The sequence below is a fragment of the Hetaerina americana genome, unplaced genomic scaffold (assembly GCF_022747635.1).
Source record: "Hetaerina americana unplaced genomic scaffold, ioHetAmer1.1.p SCAF_4, whole genome shotgun sequence".
NCBI classification, from domain to species: Eukaryota; Metazoa; Arthropoda; class Insecta; order Odonata; family Calopterygidae; genus Hetaerina; species Hetaerina americana.
In genome coordinates this window covers 41,424,484-41,440,884 of record NW_027286985.1, presented here as the reverse complement: position 1 = coordinate 41,440,884, position 16,401 = coordinate 41,424,484, and the positions used below count along the sequence as shown (strand labels likewise).

The 16,401-nt window shown below is 38.0% G+C and overlaps 1 protein-coding gene across 1 annotated transcript in view; it reads left to right on the top strand.

Moving 5' to 3' along the window:
- The first annotated feature begins 5,661 nt into the window (after window positions 1-5,661).
- LOC139692174 (tachykinin-like peptides receptor 86C) overlaps window positions 5,662-16,401 on the top strand; it is a 181,882-nt gene continuing 171,142 nt past the window's right edge. The window contains exons 1-2 of the mRNA XM_071590237.1: window positions 5,662-5,989; window positions 6,077-6,193. Coding sequence (XP_071446338.1) covers window positions 5,662-5,989; window positions 6,077-6,193 — 445 coding nt within the window. The remainder of the gene's footprint in view (window positions 5,990-6,076; window positions 6,194-16,401) is intronic.

The window sequence follows — 16,401 nt, the reverse complement described above, 5'->3', positions numbered from 1 at the left end:
AAACCTCCAGAAATTAAGAAAAACAACTTTTCTCAACTCTTGACTGTGCTCCCACTCTGGGGTACGAGTGCCAAAGTTGTACATGCCATCACATGTTGACTCATCTCATGAACGAGCAAATTGTTGAATTTTGAGTGCTGCTCTTCTGGTATTTTGACTCGAGATTATCATAATAACCTAATTTCAATCCTTAGGGAATGAAAATTTCACATTTTTTTCTGCTCCGTTTACTCATCAATATTATTATAATAATTATTATTACAAGACACATAGTCAGTCTTCCCTTCTTCCAAATTAAAGATAATTTACCTATAGGTAAGGAAACTTCCTAATAAATCCATTATGTCTCAGAGATGTATCCATTCAATATTCTCCCTAGACCATCTAGAATTCTGTGCAACTTGACGAAGGAGCCTAGAAATAAAATTGAACGGTGTTATGCCTGACTAACCAAAGGAATAAGCATGAAGAGCATTAGAATACGAAAATCGTATTTACTTTTATCAGCTTGGTTACCCTCAAATCTATCGCTGATTCTGAGTTGCTACTCGAGGTGCTATAAAAAGAGCCACCTAATGTTTACGCGACTCTTGATTCGTGTATTTGGTATACATAGATTCTCAAAAAATAGCAAAGTTATGATATTGAACATTAAAATTTATGCGATAAATGAAAAAAATGCTGGTAAATTAAAATTCAAAGAGTCAAATCATTTCCATTACCAATATTATGATCAAGGAAAGCAAGAAAGTAATTTTAATAAGAGGTTTCGCATAGCATAATATTTAAAGGACGAAATCATCATAGACCAAACCGACTTGGGTAAATAAACATTTTGTTTAAATTGGTTTATGTTACTCTATCATATATCCAAAATCAACTAATTTATGGAAGGGATGCTATACGAAACGGTTTTGTTAGCGGATCATATATTGGAGGCGCTTAATTGAGAATATTTACTTAAATTCGGTTCTTTTAGGATATTTTGGGTCCTTGAGGACTCCTCCGTATACGTATTTCACTTTCAGCAAGTTTCTCTGTTCAGGAGTCACTGAGCTGATTAAACGCGTCTCTAATATTTGCGCATCGACGTAGTTCCCCCATTACAAGGCACCTCCGTTCCCTCTCGCACACCTGATGGAAGCATGTCTGGGAAATATATAAGCTATTTCTTGACGTGCGCCACCGCCCAAACTCCTGAGCCGTTCCTACGCTGTGATCCCCCTCTCTCGCCACATTCGCCTTTCTGCTTGCACCTATCTCTAAGGGATCAGAGTCTCCCATCATTTGAGCTGCCAAACAGCTGAACGTTGGGACTTTTCCTGCCTTGGTGTCCCACAATCTAGACCACCATACTCCTCTCGAGCGTAGTGAGTGTTTAACCTAAGAACTCCTATCACAGGCAGCCTGATGTAAGAGTTCTTAGTGTTCTCTTTAATGCCAATTTACGAAGCAGCGATGGTAGGTAAACATTTGACGAGGCCATGTCTCTTGAAATTGGAAATTATTATGAATGTAGTGGCTTGGAAGGACAATGTTAAGTATTTTTCCATATGATTCAAGAGATTTACTGGCTCATATGTAAGGAACGCTCAGTCGTAATCGCAAACTATAGCAATCACAGGAGCATATGGTGAAGACCCTTTATCACCCGAGGGAGAGTAGAATCTAGAAAATAAAATCCGTAAACACCAATGATATAGTATGCAAAAACTAAACTCTACACTCAGAGTGCGCGAGTGTTCGTATTGCGAGTTCTCTGATGGTTCCATATGTTTATATACAATCAATGTGAGTAAGTTCACTGAGTTCAATAAATACTTTTACGAGAAATTCATAGTAAACAACTAATTAACCTTTTAAGATGAGAAAGAGCATTTATGTTTATACTATGTCTTGAGGTAAAATGGAAAGATGGGATGGGAATGGGTTGATGGTAAAATTCGAGGAACCAACCCAATCGTCAAAGCCAGGAGAGAGAGTGGTGGAGGGCGGAGAAAGAGAGAGCACATAGAGACCCTGAGTTTTTCCTTCCTGGAATTTTAAAGCTCTATAGTGATAGGAGGAGGCTTTAGGGGTATGTAAGAGGAAGATGGCATGCGAAAATAATGAGATGAAGCGCGCGTGGTGTATTTTTGCGCGAGGGAAGCGGGGAAGAGCAAACTGTGTGGTGGAGAGTGGAAATGTAGGGAAGGTTGAAGAAAAACGAGCACGAAAGTTTTAGTTGAGAGGTGAGCGTGAAAATGGGCCAATAGGAAGGGGGATGGATAGGTGTGATAAAGTGTGAAGTGGGAGAGGAAGAACGGAGGAAAAGGATGGAGCGAGAGGGTGAGGACAGTGAAGAATGAACATGAAATTTAAAGTGAGTTATTTAAGCCTGGGGGGATTAATGCCCTGAGGCCCCGAGCAGGGGGATAGCTTTAAGAATCGAACGTAGACGGTAGGCTCATTAATAGGCAAGGAGTTTGATATCGATAGGGAAATGGAGAGGCAAACATTCCGTGACTGGTCATTTTGGCTCTCCACCCTTCACCAATTTTCACATCCCAACTCCTTCCCTAAATCTCGCGACATGGGTTCCGCGTCCTGTTGGGGTGAGGCCCGGAGCACATTGCCATTCCTATCCCGTGCACCAAACGTCCTCGCCGCTCTAACTGCAGAGTTCGTGCGGCTGTCGTACATACGGATTGATTCAAGCATGTTTTTTGCTTCATTTTCCTCTCTCCCCTCCTGACACAGTACCCAGTTGTCGAAAGCCCTTGTGGCTGGCATTGCATTCACTTTTCACAGTTTTTTTACATTTTTTTGTAATTCAAAATAATAAATATATTTCAAGAACAAAGAATCGTTGCGTCACCCTTTCGCCAGCAAAAGAGTGAATGGAGTCCAATTTTTTAGCTTTTGTCTATACATAAATATGAGTGTAAGTCAATAAATGTCGCAAATGTCAACATTGCAAACTTAGGTATTTTTATAAACATATCATTGCGAAAGCTTCGGATATCCATCGTACAGTTCTGATTTAGCCCCTTGTGATTTTAATTTATTCAGCTCTCTAAAATACTGACTGGGTGACGTTTTGAAAATTATAACATCGTATGCCGTAGTAGTTACTTGCTGTCTGTTGTGGCAAATAAAAGTCTCCTTTGCTGCCAGCTATCAAGGACTTGCAAAGAGATGGGATAAGTGTCTGAATGCATATGAGTGTTCAGAAACCCTCAATTTCACCCAAGCTGTGTGATATTTTAAAAACTCCCATGGTATACCACCAAGTGAAGATGTAAAATTAGGATTTGGTGACTTAAAATGGAGCTCGGGTAATATTACCATAGCTTCCTGGGAAATCAACCGAAATCCCAAATTGTGGGAATTTTCACACGCAGTTTGTCTTAAAATTAATGTCTAATTATCTCTACTCTCACCTGTAAGACTAAGCTTCGAGTTGATCGCTGTGGTAATTCGTGATATTTATTTAGATTCATACACACATAGACGCAAAACATTCCAGAATGCAAAACCGTCATTCAGGGAAAAAATAATTTCGGAGCAAGCACACATAGGAAAGGGATATGTATCTCAAAAGTGATCCTTTCCCATTATCTGTTACTTATTTTCTACGAATTCCACCTTGGTGTATAAAAAATTCAATTTCATCATCCAAAATATTTTTTGTTATTTATTTTTTCCTGCCACTTTCCACACATTCCTACCTCTTTCACCTAAGGAACTACCTCCAATCTCTTTTTTAGGGACGTCAACTTTCCAGCGTCTCCAAAAACTCCTTCACCTTATATGAAACCCACAAGCCACCAATAATATTCCCATTTTGAGAGCTGTCATTCTTCACGAACCAAACGTTTCATTCCTCAATCATCCTTCCTTCTTTTTTTTTATTCCCACACCTGCAGTTCCCAAATATCACTAGTTCAGCACCTTTTATAATCTCAGCGAAACTTCAAACACGGTTAGCCGACTCCATTCCAAGCCACCAAATCCTAGCTTCAATTGTCCACCCACCCACGGCAATGTATTATGCTGAGGGAATGTTTGAAGAGGTAATTTTATTTTTAATCCGTATTTCTTCTCTCAAGAATTGAATGATGCTTTCATGTTGGCATTTCAAGCCAAATGAACAGCTGACGAATTAAGCCCATGAACCGGTGAATGGTGAGGTATCTGCAATTCTGTCATGTGGCTGCCTCTTCTGATCGTCCTCTTTCTTTATTCTTGTCACCTCTCAAGCTTGCATTGGCCCTTGCGGTTGACGAGTAGTTTTACTCCCGAAACGCTTCTCAAATATTCGCCCAATGTGCTCTCCGCCTCTCCTTTTCCATCTTGAGAGACACAAGAACTACACGAGAGCCCTCCTTTTCCTCAATCACGTGGCTTCGATTTCCCACGCGATATTTTAGTAATTCGGTGCTCGACCGTTCCCTCGCAGATTTCTTCCGTGGTCTCGAATGAATAGCAATACTCGCCTTGTTTTCGCTCGCTTCTTTCATTCACAATCATAATTTTCGACCTCTTCTTTCACATTCGGAACCGTAAGTATATCATCTGTGTGCTTCAGTTAGATTCCAATGATTATGATGAGGATGAAATACTAATGCTTGCCTTTTCACGTAAGCTTGTTACGCTAATTTTTGTGCTGAAAACAAATTAAGGAATACTTTCCCTCCGGTGTGTGTAGTTCATCTCCAGGAAAATTTTTTTAACACTTTATTCCGCAAAGCGCCATAATGAATCGAGTTAAGTTTTTCCTTATACATAGAGACCTACCTACCCAGTGACTACGGCTAATAATTGAATATTATGGAGCTTTTCTTCGGAGGATTTCCGCTGGTTACACATCGTTGGATTTGAGTAGCCTGGGGATTCCGCGAAAGAATTGCAATATGTGATAGAGAAGGAGTAGCTACGAAAAACACGATGATTAAGTCTGTAAAATAAACTTAGAGTAGACAATAGATGAAGTTTCTTTCCTATTTCAACTCCTGTAAGAACCAACATTGAAATTTACAGTTAAAATGGTAATAATAAATATTGCTTAACATGCATTGACCCTTAAGATTTAGTAAAAGTAACGAGGTAGTTGTCATATAAATTTAAAAAGACTAAGATCAAAATTTGATCGTCGTGACGCCATAGGATTCTAAATTCTTAGGGTTTTGATAAATCGTCACCAAATTTGTTGGTATAGATGGACTATTTTGAAAACTTCACATCGTTGCTGAAATTCAGGCATATCTTATGTAATTTGCATTCAAGACGGTAGAACAGACTGCTTATAGATCGTTTATAAACTGTAAACATGCCCATATATGATGTGATTATAGGAAGTAAGCAATAAGAAATAATATGGTGCAACAAGGCCCACAAGAGATACTACGAGTATTAGAAATAAAATATCTATAAATCTCCAATGTGTCACTTAAGCGATATACAGTATTTTTCGTCTGAATTCGATTTCAAACTAGATTAGCTATTACAATTAGCTTGAATGACGACATTGTTAGTAAGAAGTGTAAATAATAAAAAAAACTACTCCAGGTATACGATTTAATTTTAGGAAAAATCTATATGTATGAACATATTTTGCACGCGGAAGTTTAAAATGATCGCTTTCTTCCTTCACTCAGCCTCCCGTTCCTCACTGCAATGATGCACTCTTGGCTGTCGACCCCTTCGGATGGGAACCAGGAGGCGGCCGAGGAAGTCGCGGCGGCGGCCGTCGCGGCTTCGGAGGCCGCGGTGGCCGCCGCCGAGGTGTCCCGGCCGCAGGTGTCGGCGGAGGACCACGAGTTGGCATGGCGGATGCTCTACAACTGCACAGCGCGTATGCTGATGACGCGCGGGGTGACGCTGGCGGGAGGTGGCGGCGGCGGAGGAGGCAACCACTCACGGGCGGGCAGCGGGTGGTTCGGCGAGGAAGTGGAGAGCGTGGAGGAGGGCGTACTCAAGGAGGCTATCTCCGAGTGCCTCTTCCCCACCTCCTCCTCCACCTCCTCCGTCTCGAGACTCATCCCGCTGCTGGCGCCCGGCGCGACCGCCGTCCAGCCCACGCAAGGCCCCTGGGGCAGCCGTAGACCCTTCTCCCTTCCCTACTGGCAGAAGACCGTCTGGGTGGTCATATTCTCGGCCATGCTTATGGTCGCCGCGCCCGGCAATGCCATTGTTATATGGATCGTTCTCGGTGAGTAGTCGCCTTTCTCACTTAACCTCTCTCTGCTTTATTTGAGTCATCCTATATCGACTGTGTTAGCCTATGGAAGGATTCACAACGGTTTTCTATCGCCGAGCACCTCGCTACATTACTGGTGGACACCGAACTACCGATAGTGTCCACTCGAGCAGTTAATATTTCTTACTGTTATCCTAATGCGGAATGAAATACGTTCTCTTGCCTTAGGTCAACGGTCACAAGGCAAATGGACATCGTGGAACACTAACCTCAGGAATCTGAATATCGCGGACTGCTAACATAATTTTTTTAAATAGGTATAGTAATTTATAAAAATAGTCATAAAAAGTAATAATATGTATTTTATTAAAAATAAATGATAATGCTCTCTTTCAATCATGAGAAATTAAGAAATCCATTTTGTGTTCGTGTAAATGTTAGCAAAATTATTAGTGTGATAATTTTTGTTACTCATTTGAAATTTCGCCGAAAACAAACAAATAACTAAGAAACCGCCCGTTTCCCAAGCACCAGTTGTCGACCGCTGCGCTTTGTGATATTTTAAAATTTGCTTGAGTTTGCAGTCCTTTGCAGAATTTTGAATCTTTAATTCATAAAAAAGTTTATATACTAATGAACTAGTTTTTATAGCACTTTCACACTATTGTTGTAGAGCGAACTGAAAACCAAATGGAAATAAAAGCTTTACTTTTCGATTGAGCAATCCAAGAAATGGTTTTCTTACCTGACTTAAAACTACATTAAATGGTGCCTCAAGAATAAACTGAATACAGTGAGGACCAGAACATGATGTCAAAAAAATATCATATGCTAGAATATACTAAATGTAAACCTTAATTTTATGTTACTTAGTCAGTGGCTTTCCAACGTTGTGCTTTCCATGTCACACGCATTGCTGTTCAAAGGTTTTGCCACGTTTCAGGTGGTGACCTCACTTTTTAGTTTCCCTTACATCCTCAATGAGAAAATAATGAAATATTGAGTTCTGAAAAACAGTCTTGAGTGCCAGCACTAATTCAAAAATTTTATAATCGTCAGAATTTTCGGTTTATTTATTAACTATTCTCCTTCTTGTTCAACGGTAGCATGAGATTTTTTGCGACTGAACTCACGCATGCGTATGGTTTATTAATCTATGAGTGAAAACACTCGACTTCGTCTACCTCTAAATCTATGTCTTATATTCTGCAAAGTCTTCGGATATACTGGGCTGTGTAATTAATACCTGGAAAAACTCATCTCACTTGCCCATGACTAGATTTGTATGGGCGTACGTTGGAATGTTAGGCGATGCGTAATGCATCAGATCTCATTGAATGATCTCAAAGGCTATGAAGGTGTACCCTATTGTTTGTGGAAGATTTTCCCCTTGTCGAGTCCATTGAACCCTTATCTAATTCTATGTGTAACCAGGCGAAGAACCAAGATAGAGGGGGGCATGTTCAAAAATTTATTCGGTGAAGGAATGTAAAAGAAGTGAAAAGTTTTTTTCCTAAGCCATCCGAATACTAATGTGCTGTCAATTAAAACACTGAGAGGAACCACCCTTTCAGCGATGCCTTTGCGCCGTCAGAAGTTTTCATGAACGGTATCTCCCGTGTGGGCGAGGGAGATAGGGGTGAAATGAAACGCCTTGTCGTCTACAAAGAAGCGCGAGCTTTGCAGAAGAGATGAATTACCATAGCTAGAATGCTGTCGTCAGCACCCCCGAAAAACATTCCCAGTTTCCTTGAAAATCCGTTGTGAGGCCAGCAAAGGCGTGACTTTTGAACAAAATATTTGTTATAGGTGAAAATTTCCTCCAAAAATTAAATAAAATGCAGTTGGATATGTGCATCACCATAGTTTTAGGGACACAGACTTCTCGGTCCAAGGACGGATCCATGAGGTATGAACAACCTCCGTTGGCTTCAAAAAAATATCCAAAATAAAGAATGGTCACAATATCGAACCTATTTTTGAATGCCCGCTCTCCCACCAACGTAAAACTATCTGCCATGAAGTTCACTTTTTTTACTACATTAGTGCAAATTATTTTGAAAAGAAAAAACTTTGGACTTATTTTGAAGTTTGAAAGGCTAAAAAAATATTTTTGTTCGTTATTAAAAATGATTTCAGCTTGGAGGATTATATAACGCTTCCGACCCCATGCTATCTTAAGTAGTATCGAAACATTGCTGACAGAGTTAATTAAAGGAACTCAATTTTCAAAGTGGAATGAAATCATTATAAATGTATGCAATGGCGATAAGGTCATGGAAAAGTACAACCAACGTAAATGGAAAATGTTGTTTAAGCTTTGTTTACTGTTAAGTAATTTTTTGTGTTAAAGAATTTTTTGTGATTTGGAAACATTTGTTACGCTTGGATGCCATAATATTACAACAAGGTACAGTGATCCTTTCACCACTTCATGTCACATGCCATTTCTTCTCTTCTGCAGTTGTTTTCCTGAAGAATGGGTCATAATTTCCTTCAAATCGATGCTCATCGTTCGTTAGAAATAACGATCGATGATTCCTTGATTTGAGCGCTCTTTTAATTTACTCAGTGTGGTGTATGAATCTATTGATGACAATAAATGTACTGCGAGTGAATATATCAATCGATATTGGTAGAATTGTTTTACACTCTGTATTCAAGGAGCCATTATCTCGTCTGAGGGCTAAAAATAGCCAGAAAGAAGAGCCTGTAGTGTTCTTTTACCCTCAAAGTGAGTTTCATGATAGTTTTGATTCCATTAATATTTTTTTAAATTGTCACAGGTTTTCTGAGTACATTCAAAATATCTCAATGGATTAATTAGCAATATCAATCAATAAACTCATTCCTTTTTCCTCATATTTAAGGTATTTACTTTGAATATATAAGTACGAGAACTGCAACCCATTTATTTTACTTTTGAAATATATGACGAACTGTTCAGCGAAACTCATTTTTTGTCTTTAGCACGACCCTCTTGTTCAAACCATATCGCGATTATACTATAAGGTAAGACTCGATACGAATTTTAAGAATAGGGGTGTTTCCCAGATTACTTTTGTATTCACGCTTTCTGATCTTCTCTACTCCCTGCCAAGGTTTCAAAAAGAAACTGCGGTAAAGGTACGCAGAATAAGTTGAAAATCCATTAAAGAGTACCTGGATGGAGCTATTTTCACGAGATAACATGGCTTCTATTACTTTTTCCAATCATAAATAATAATGATTTTTCATTTATTTATGAGCGTATACGCTGTTAAAATGTACGAAGAGTGCATTTGATACCTAAAAAGTAAAAGTAAAACGTAAAATAAGGGTAAATATCAGAAGTTGCATGGCAAAAGGCTAAAAGAGTTGGAAGATTTTGTACGCCTTTACTGAAAAACTTTAATGGCGAGGCCATTAGGCAGAAGAGCGTTTTAATTTGACGGGATAAATCTCACCTCATGCTGGGTTTTCAGACGTTTAAAATCAAATATTCAGTGTAGAAGGAAAAGTTCCTTTCCATTAGCCTCTCAAGGGAGACACTAGAGAGCCTCTCGTTTAGGCGAAAGTCCATTCTCTCTTTTTCCAAATCTTCTTCAGTTCCTCCTCAAGGTTAACTTAAACAATAAATCTGTCTACCTAGTGCTTAATTTTTTGATAATTGTGCTTAATTGAAGGTTGCTTAATTTTCAATAAGTAAACAAATAAATAAGGAAATGAGTGGCGAATCAGATGAGAAGGGAAGGAACCTCATGGAATTGCAACTAAATAAATCTATTTCAAAGAGAAAAAATGAAATTTGAAATACACCTATATGCAAAAATTTCCGGAAACTATATAACTCGATAAAATTATGGATACGGGAATCAACAAGACTCAATGAACTCGCTTTTAAATGAAATTACGTAAAATTACGTAAAAAAAATTTTAGGGGCATGCCAAATAGGTAAAAACATCCCGTCATTACCTGGCAGCGGACTGAACCTGCCCCGTTTCTTGCCAGCGCATACAACTGGAATCCCCGACATTCTTAGTCAACTCATTAGCTCACAAAGGGTAACGAGGGAAATTTTGATAGCGAGCAATGTTTAGTTACAACTGATGCAGTGCACTTTATTGAAATCAGTCTGTAACATTGTATTTATCATTTCACGATGTTCTTCTAAGGCCCAGTTTTATAATGTCTCATTAAATTCAATCGTTAGTTAATATGAAGGTTAAATTAACTTAGAGATTACTCGTAAGTTTTTTTTTTTAAATTAAGACTCCTAATTAAAGAATGTGAACATAATAACCGTACTATCACTATTAGCCAGTAATCGAGCAATTAACGCTTGATTTTCAACTTGACTAATGATTATTAAACATAGCTTTGACTGGAAGTTTAATCCGACCTTTAGTTCAATGGACCATTGAAAAACCTCGTCCAATGCTTCGCAAGTCTAATTAATTTGAGGCCAGTTTATTAATTTATAGTGTATTATCACAGTTAAATCAATAGTACTAATCGCGTGGGAGAGATTTTCTTGTGCGAAATTTCAAGGAATTCTCTAACAGTAATCCTATTCTACAAAGGCAAGTACATACATATCAGTTAGTTAAAGAACACGCAGTAGTAATCTTCCACATAAGTTTAAATGATTCTGGAACAGTGCACGTAAGCTTTACAAGGAGCGCCTTACAGTAAAAAAAAGAGAAAGGAACCACACATATAAAAACACACAAAGAAATGCGAACGATATTTTATTTATGAAACTATATATTTACATTGGAGCTCATGTTAATTTAATTTTCTTATCGTGACGGAGTGCAGCGTGGGAAGCAACACACTGAATTCCGATCGGGTCGACTTTGCCTCCAAAGAGCTTCAGCCTTCCCTTCTCCGTTTGCCCTTTTCCCAGAGTTCCAACTTCCCCAAATGAATGCTTCCCATTCCCGAGGGCTATGGAACCTATTCCTCGTGCGAAGAGCTGTCTTCTGTCGGAATTTTCGAACCGTTCGGTATCCTACCCCCCCGCTCTCCCATCGCCTAAAACACTCTCCGTCGTCCCATCCAATTTAAAAAGCTGTGGGGATCCGTTTGTATTTTAGCGCCGAGAGTAATCGATTTCCACCTTCCACCGGCCACCACCAAACCGCCTCTCCTCTCGGACGCGTGTCCGAAGCCAATGGCCTGCCCGATAATATTTTTCTCCTCCCGTGGCTCTGTTCGCCTGTCGAGTGGATTTTGAACCCTCGCACCACCTGTAGCATGTGTGTGCCAGGAGGGAAAATATCTTTCCCGAGAAGCAACTCGAACAGTTAGATATTTTTGGGGCGAGTTAAAATGTATCGTCTGTCAACCGCAAGTGGTTTAGCTCGCACTTGTTTCGGATGATTAGTGGACATAAGGCCAGATGCAAACTTGTGGCCATTGAAGTTTATCCAGGGGAGAGGTTGACATTGGAACTCCGACGTGAGCGACCCTAGTAAAAGGCTCTGAGGAAGTGGGAGTCCGTAAACATTTGCGTCTCCGCTATCTTAGACAAACACATAGAGACACGCTCATATGGGTTTTGTACGTGCGTCGAAATTAACTGAACTGATCCGTTTTCATGACGAGGTACACATAGAAGGAAGAGGGTCATATTTTTGGAATTCAAACAACGAAAATGCCAGCAGTGTATTTCTGAAAAAAATCATCACGGCAGGGAATAGGAAATTATTCCGGGGAGTGGGGTTGCATAATTGTAGCCTGTACAGAGTGACGACGTAAACGAGCAAAACAGCAGTGACCTTTTCTTACCTCAATTAGAATTCGCTATCAGACAAATACGATCCGAATGGTGCTAAATGAATATCCATATCAATAAGCAAAAAGTAAGACAGGGCCGTATCAGGACCCCTGTGCGTAAACAAATAAGTATATTCGAAATGGTCCTCAGTGAGACTTATTGAAGTGTTTTTGACTGTTTTGAAGGACAAAAAATAATGAACAGTTTCGGCATGAAACTTAAAATGAATTAATAATCGCACATTATCATTTTATTCCCATTTTTGTGGGGAAATCGAACCAGCGAAATTTATAGCTGGGGGACCTCTATTATGCAAGCTTATACACGCTATTTTGAGAAAAATGAACACGAATTAAGATAAACATCAACCATTCTGGTAATACAATTTGGTCTTTGTTCAATCAAAAATAAACGTGGGGCAGAAAACTAATCCGCGTGGATAAAGGTAAGATGAACATATGGTATTACGTTTTGTGTGATGAACGTCTGACCTTCGGGCATTCGCGTCAAAATAAGGGCCTAAACCAGAAATCCAGGATATATGAGCATATTCATTAATATCACTATATGCATTGCTCAAATACACAAATGTATATCAAATACCCAATGCATGCGTAAAAGACTCACTAAATCATGCAATAATGGGTATTTTTCAATGATTCATTAAATTCTGCACGTAAAAAATATGTTGGGTTCTTTGATTTGATGTTATTATGATCATTCATCGTGCGATGGAAGGACATAAACTTAAATGTGGAAGGAGCGGTGATTAACTTCATTCCGGTGGACGAATTAAAACTTAAAAATTAAACTTCATAATGTTAAAATATAATATAATGATTAACTAAGGTCGGATAGGTCCAAATGACTGCCGCGTCGCTCTGGTGCTGCTGCCACACCCCGGTAAGATTACACGTTGAAGAATAAACAGTCGCTTGTGTCAGATATGTGGAAAATTAGTGGTCAGGTGAGGTGTAAATGCTCGTAGCGTCTGTTTTTCAGCAAACCGGTTTCAAAGGCTGAACACGGTATTAAATGATGTGGTCACTCAACTGGTGGTTTTTTCCGGAAAAAAACCTAAAGTAAGGGAGTGGGTAACCACTTATACAACGTGTAGCTTTTTAAATTAAAAGAGAGTCCCTATATGAGTTTTTCTCATCAAATATATTTTCTATGGAATAATTAGACAGACGATGGAGTAATTGTAATAGTTGCTACATTCGAATCCATTCATACCCATATTTGATGAATAATGGGTTTGAGTTGAGTTATTAAGGTATTTTTTAACATATGACATCCATAAAAAAATGTCAAAGAAATTTTGCAATTTGAGCTAAATGATACTGTAAATAAATATATGTCCTGAACTTTTTCTATGAGATTAAGGTCAGGTTTTACAATATTTCACTAAAGTGAGTGTAAACTTTAACCTCCGGTAAATGCCAAAATCTCATTTTTTTGACCGTCAGTAAAGTTCAAAATCGACCGTCAAACAGCTTAATAACTGACAGACGATGTCATTACGTTTACAATGTCCACATTAATTAATTATTAATCTCAATTGTTCATAAACTTGGATTTTTCAATAATCTTCTTGTTAATTTAACGTTCGCATTAACTAACGATTGTACTTGTATATGGCGGAATATTGTAAAACCGGGCTTAAGGGTAATAGTAATGAGCAAGACGTGAAGTTATTTCATAAAACGTCAATTAAGTTAAACAATGGAATTACAATTCAAAATATTCCTCTTAAGAATAAACTCTTTATTCTGGAAGCATTTGATGCTTAACTTAACCTCAGTTACGTCTTATAACAACTGGTATCCATAAACACTCGTAGTTTGTGGAAATTGTCAGAAGGTGAGTACCGGAAGATCGCGATAAGCGTTGGAACGTGTCGTGAATAAACAGGATATTTTTAAGTGGAACATTGCTAAAATTTTGTTTAATTTACTGTTAAGCCTCTTCCAGATTAATATTGGTGGCTATGAATAAACATTATGGGTATTTTTCGGAAGTTCAGTTAAAATGAACAATAAAAAGGGAAATTTTCATGAAAATCAAAGCGTAGAATTGATCATCTGGAGAGTACGCACATTCAATCTGGTTACTGTGCTGTTAACATAAGAACACTACGTTATATTTTATTTCGTAACAAAAAAAATTCTCAGCTCATGATTCAAGCGACAATCCAAATTTCAAGAATAAATTCCATTCTTCCTTCTTTTCAACTTTCTTATCACAATTCCGAATTTCTGTTGGGGCAATGTTAGCTAAGCGGTGATATTTGACCGAATTTACTTTCCGATGCACATTTGATTTTAAACCCAACATAAAGATTTTATTTTAAATGTTCCAATGATACAAACAATGTTTTTTATTTCACTGCAGATAATGTTCGTTTTAATTCGACAATTAAATTTCCAGAATTGCCAATTTTAACATTTCCCTTTGTGAATTAGCAAAGTTAAAGTGTGAAAACCTCCGTAATCGAAGTTGGAATCTAAATCATCATTTATCTCAGCATCTATGAATGAAATCATGTTTCATAAACTGATGTGAAGTGTAATCAGTGGTACGCAGCGACCTAAATGGGCTTGATATGTAACTTCGAAAAAGTCGAAAGAGGCGAATACTCGATGACACCCGAATAGGTGCGCATATTGAAGGATTTAAGCAGCATTTTCTCGTCTGGGGGGAGACGATAGCGCCATTTTATTTGTAATTTTAGTCTCGAAGGGATGTCGCGTTCCCCTAGCCGCTGATTGACGCGGTGGTGGCGCGGTGCGATAGGTGATATGGCTCGTCGTGACAACGCGGGGAAAAAGCGTCTGAGTACTTAATGCATGAGCGCTTCAGTCACTCTCAATATTCACTTGGAGATGTCTCCCTCTCCCAGAGGACAATACGTCTGACGGGTGACGAGCGGCGTTTTCAATCAAGCTGGAAAAAACCCTGTGACTAAAAAAATAAGTAAATGAAAGAAGAATACTAATTTGTTATCGTGCGAAAAAATGCAGTTGTATAAAATTTCTTTTGCGATATATTTTTCTTTAAAGTGAGAGAAGGATTAAATTCAGAACTTTGAAGGCCAGAACTGTCATAGCGATGAACATCTAGGTTAATACACTGGTATATATGTGTAAATAAATAAATAAATAAATAAATAAATATATATATATATATATATATATATATATGATTATATGATTCATCGACGTAACACGGAAGTGTTGAATAATAAATTGGACAGCAACAAACAATAAAGAAACACATAAAAAGATCACTCTCACGTTATTTCTTGATCATTTCGATCGAATTCTGCTCCGTCTTCATCGGAAGATATAGAAGTAATCATATATATATATATATAAAATTATCTTCAGTTTGTTAAAAGTGGTTAAAGATGAAATATTAAAAAAAATACACACTCTGTATGAACGAGTTAACTCCATACAACAATGCAAAAATACTCATTGGTAAATACGCTAATTTTTAATTAACTCTCATAGTTTTAGTCAAATTTGTGTAAAAAGAAATTTTATCATAACTATATGGCATTAATTAAAAACTTGCGTAGAACCACCCTTTTGTTTTTTCTTCTCAAGAGAGGAAATTCCACAATTTTGGTGAAGTTGTATGGGGGAAACGATTAATCATCAACTACTTCATAAATTGGATAAGTGTTGTCATAATCCGGAAAACAATACATTAAGGCAATAATTCCTTGAGGTATATTTTTCATAGGTATATTTAAATTATAAGGCATTTTAAAATTCATTTTAAACGTAATTAAATCTACAAAAATGTTCAAAATAATGAGAGATGTCAATTCAAAGTATTCGAGTAGATAAATAATGCAATATTTAAAGGTTTATTATTGTTGTAACTTTATTACAGATTTAATGCTTGGATGCGAGTAGAGTGTTTGAGCAATTGAAATTTAAGATTACTTCCGGAGTCCACTGTGGATAACGCAATCACAGTAAAAACTTACCTCCTTTGGATTCGTAGCAAGGGAAGCTAAACCACAATCATTCAATACAGAGAAGATAAAGACAAAAAGTCGTCAAGTTTTTTACTCTTATACACATATACACTTTCTTGAAGACTACCATAGTTTTTTTCATAATATTCATAAATTCTAAGAAATATCAAAGAGGCGTTTAAATTATGCATTCTCTTGAAGTACAACAATTTCTTGTGGCTTCAGTCCGCCAAGATTCATTTCAATTGGCCGGCCACTGTGAAATATTCTGCGGCTTGCTCGAGGAAAGCTCCTACATTTGTGAAGACCTAACCACCGCGTTCCTTTCCTCCCAAACTTCCACACATGGGCCCACCATTACATTTCTCCTGGACTAGGATAATTGCAACTGCCCCCTCCGGCTTGTTTGTTCTCCTCCACTTCTTGCAACCACTAACTGTCCGATATATTTCCAGTATTCAAACCTA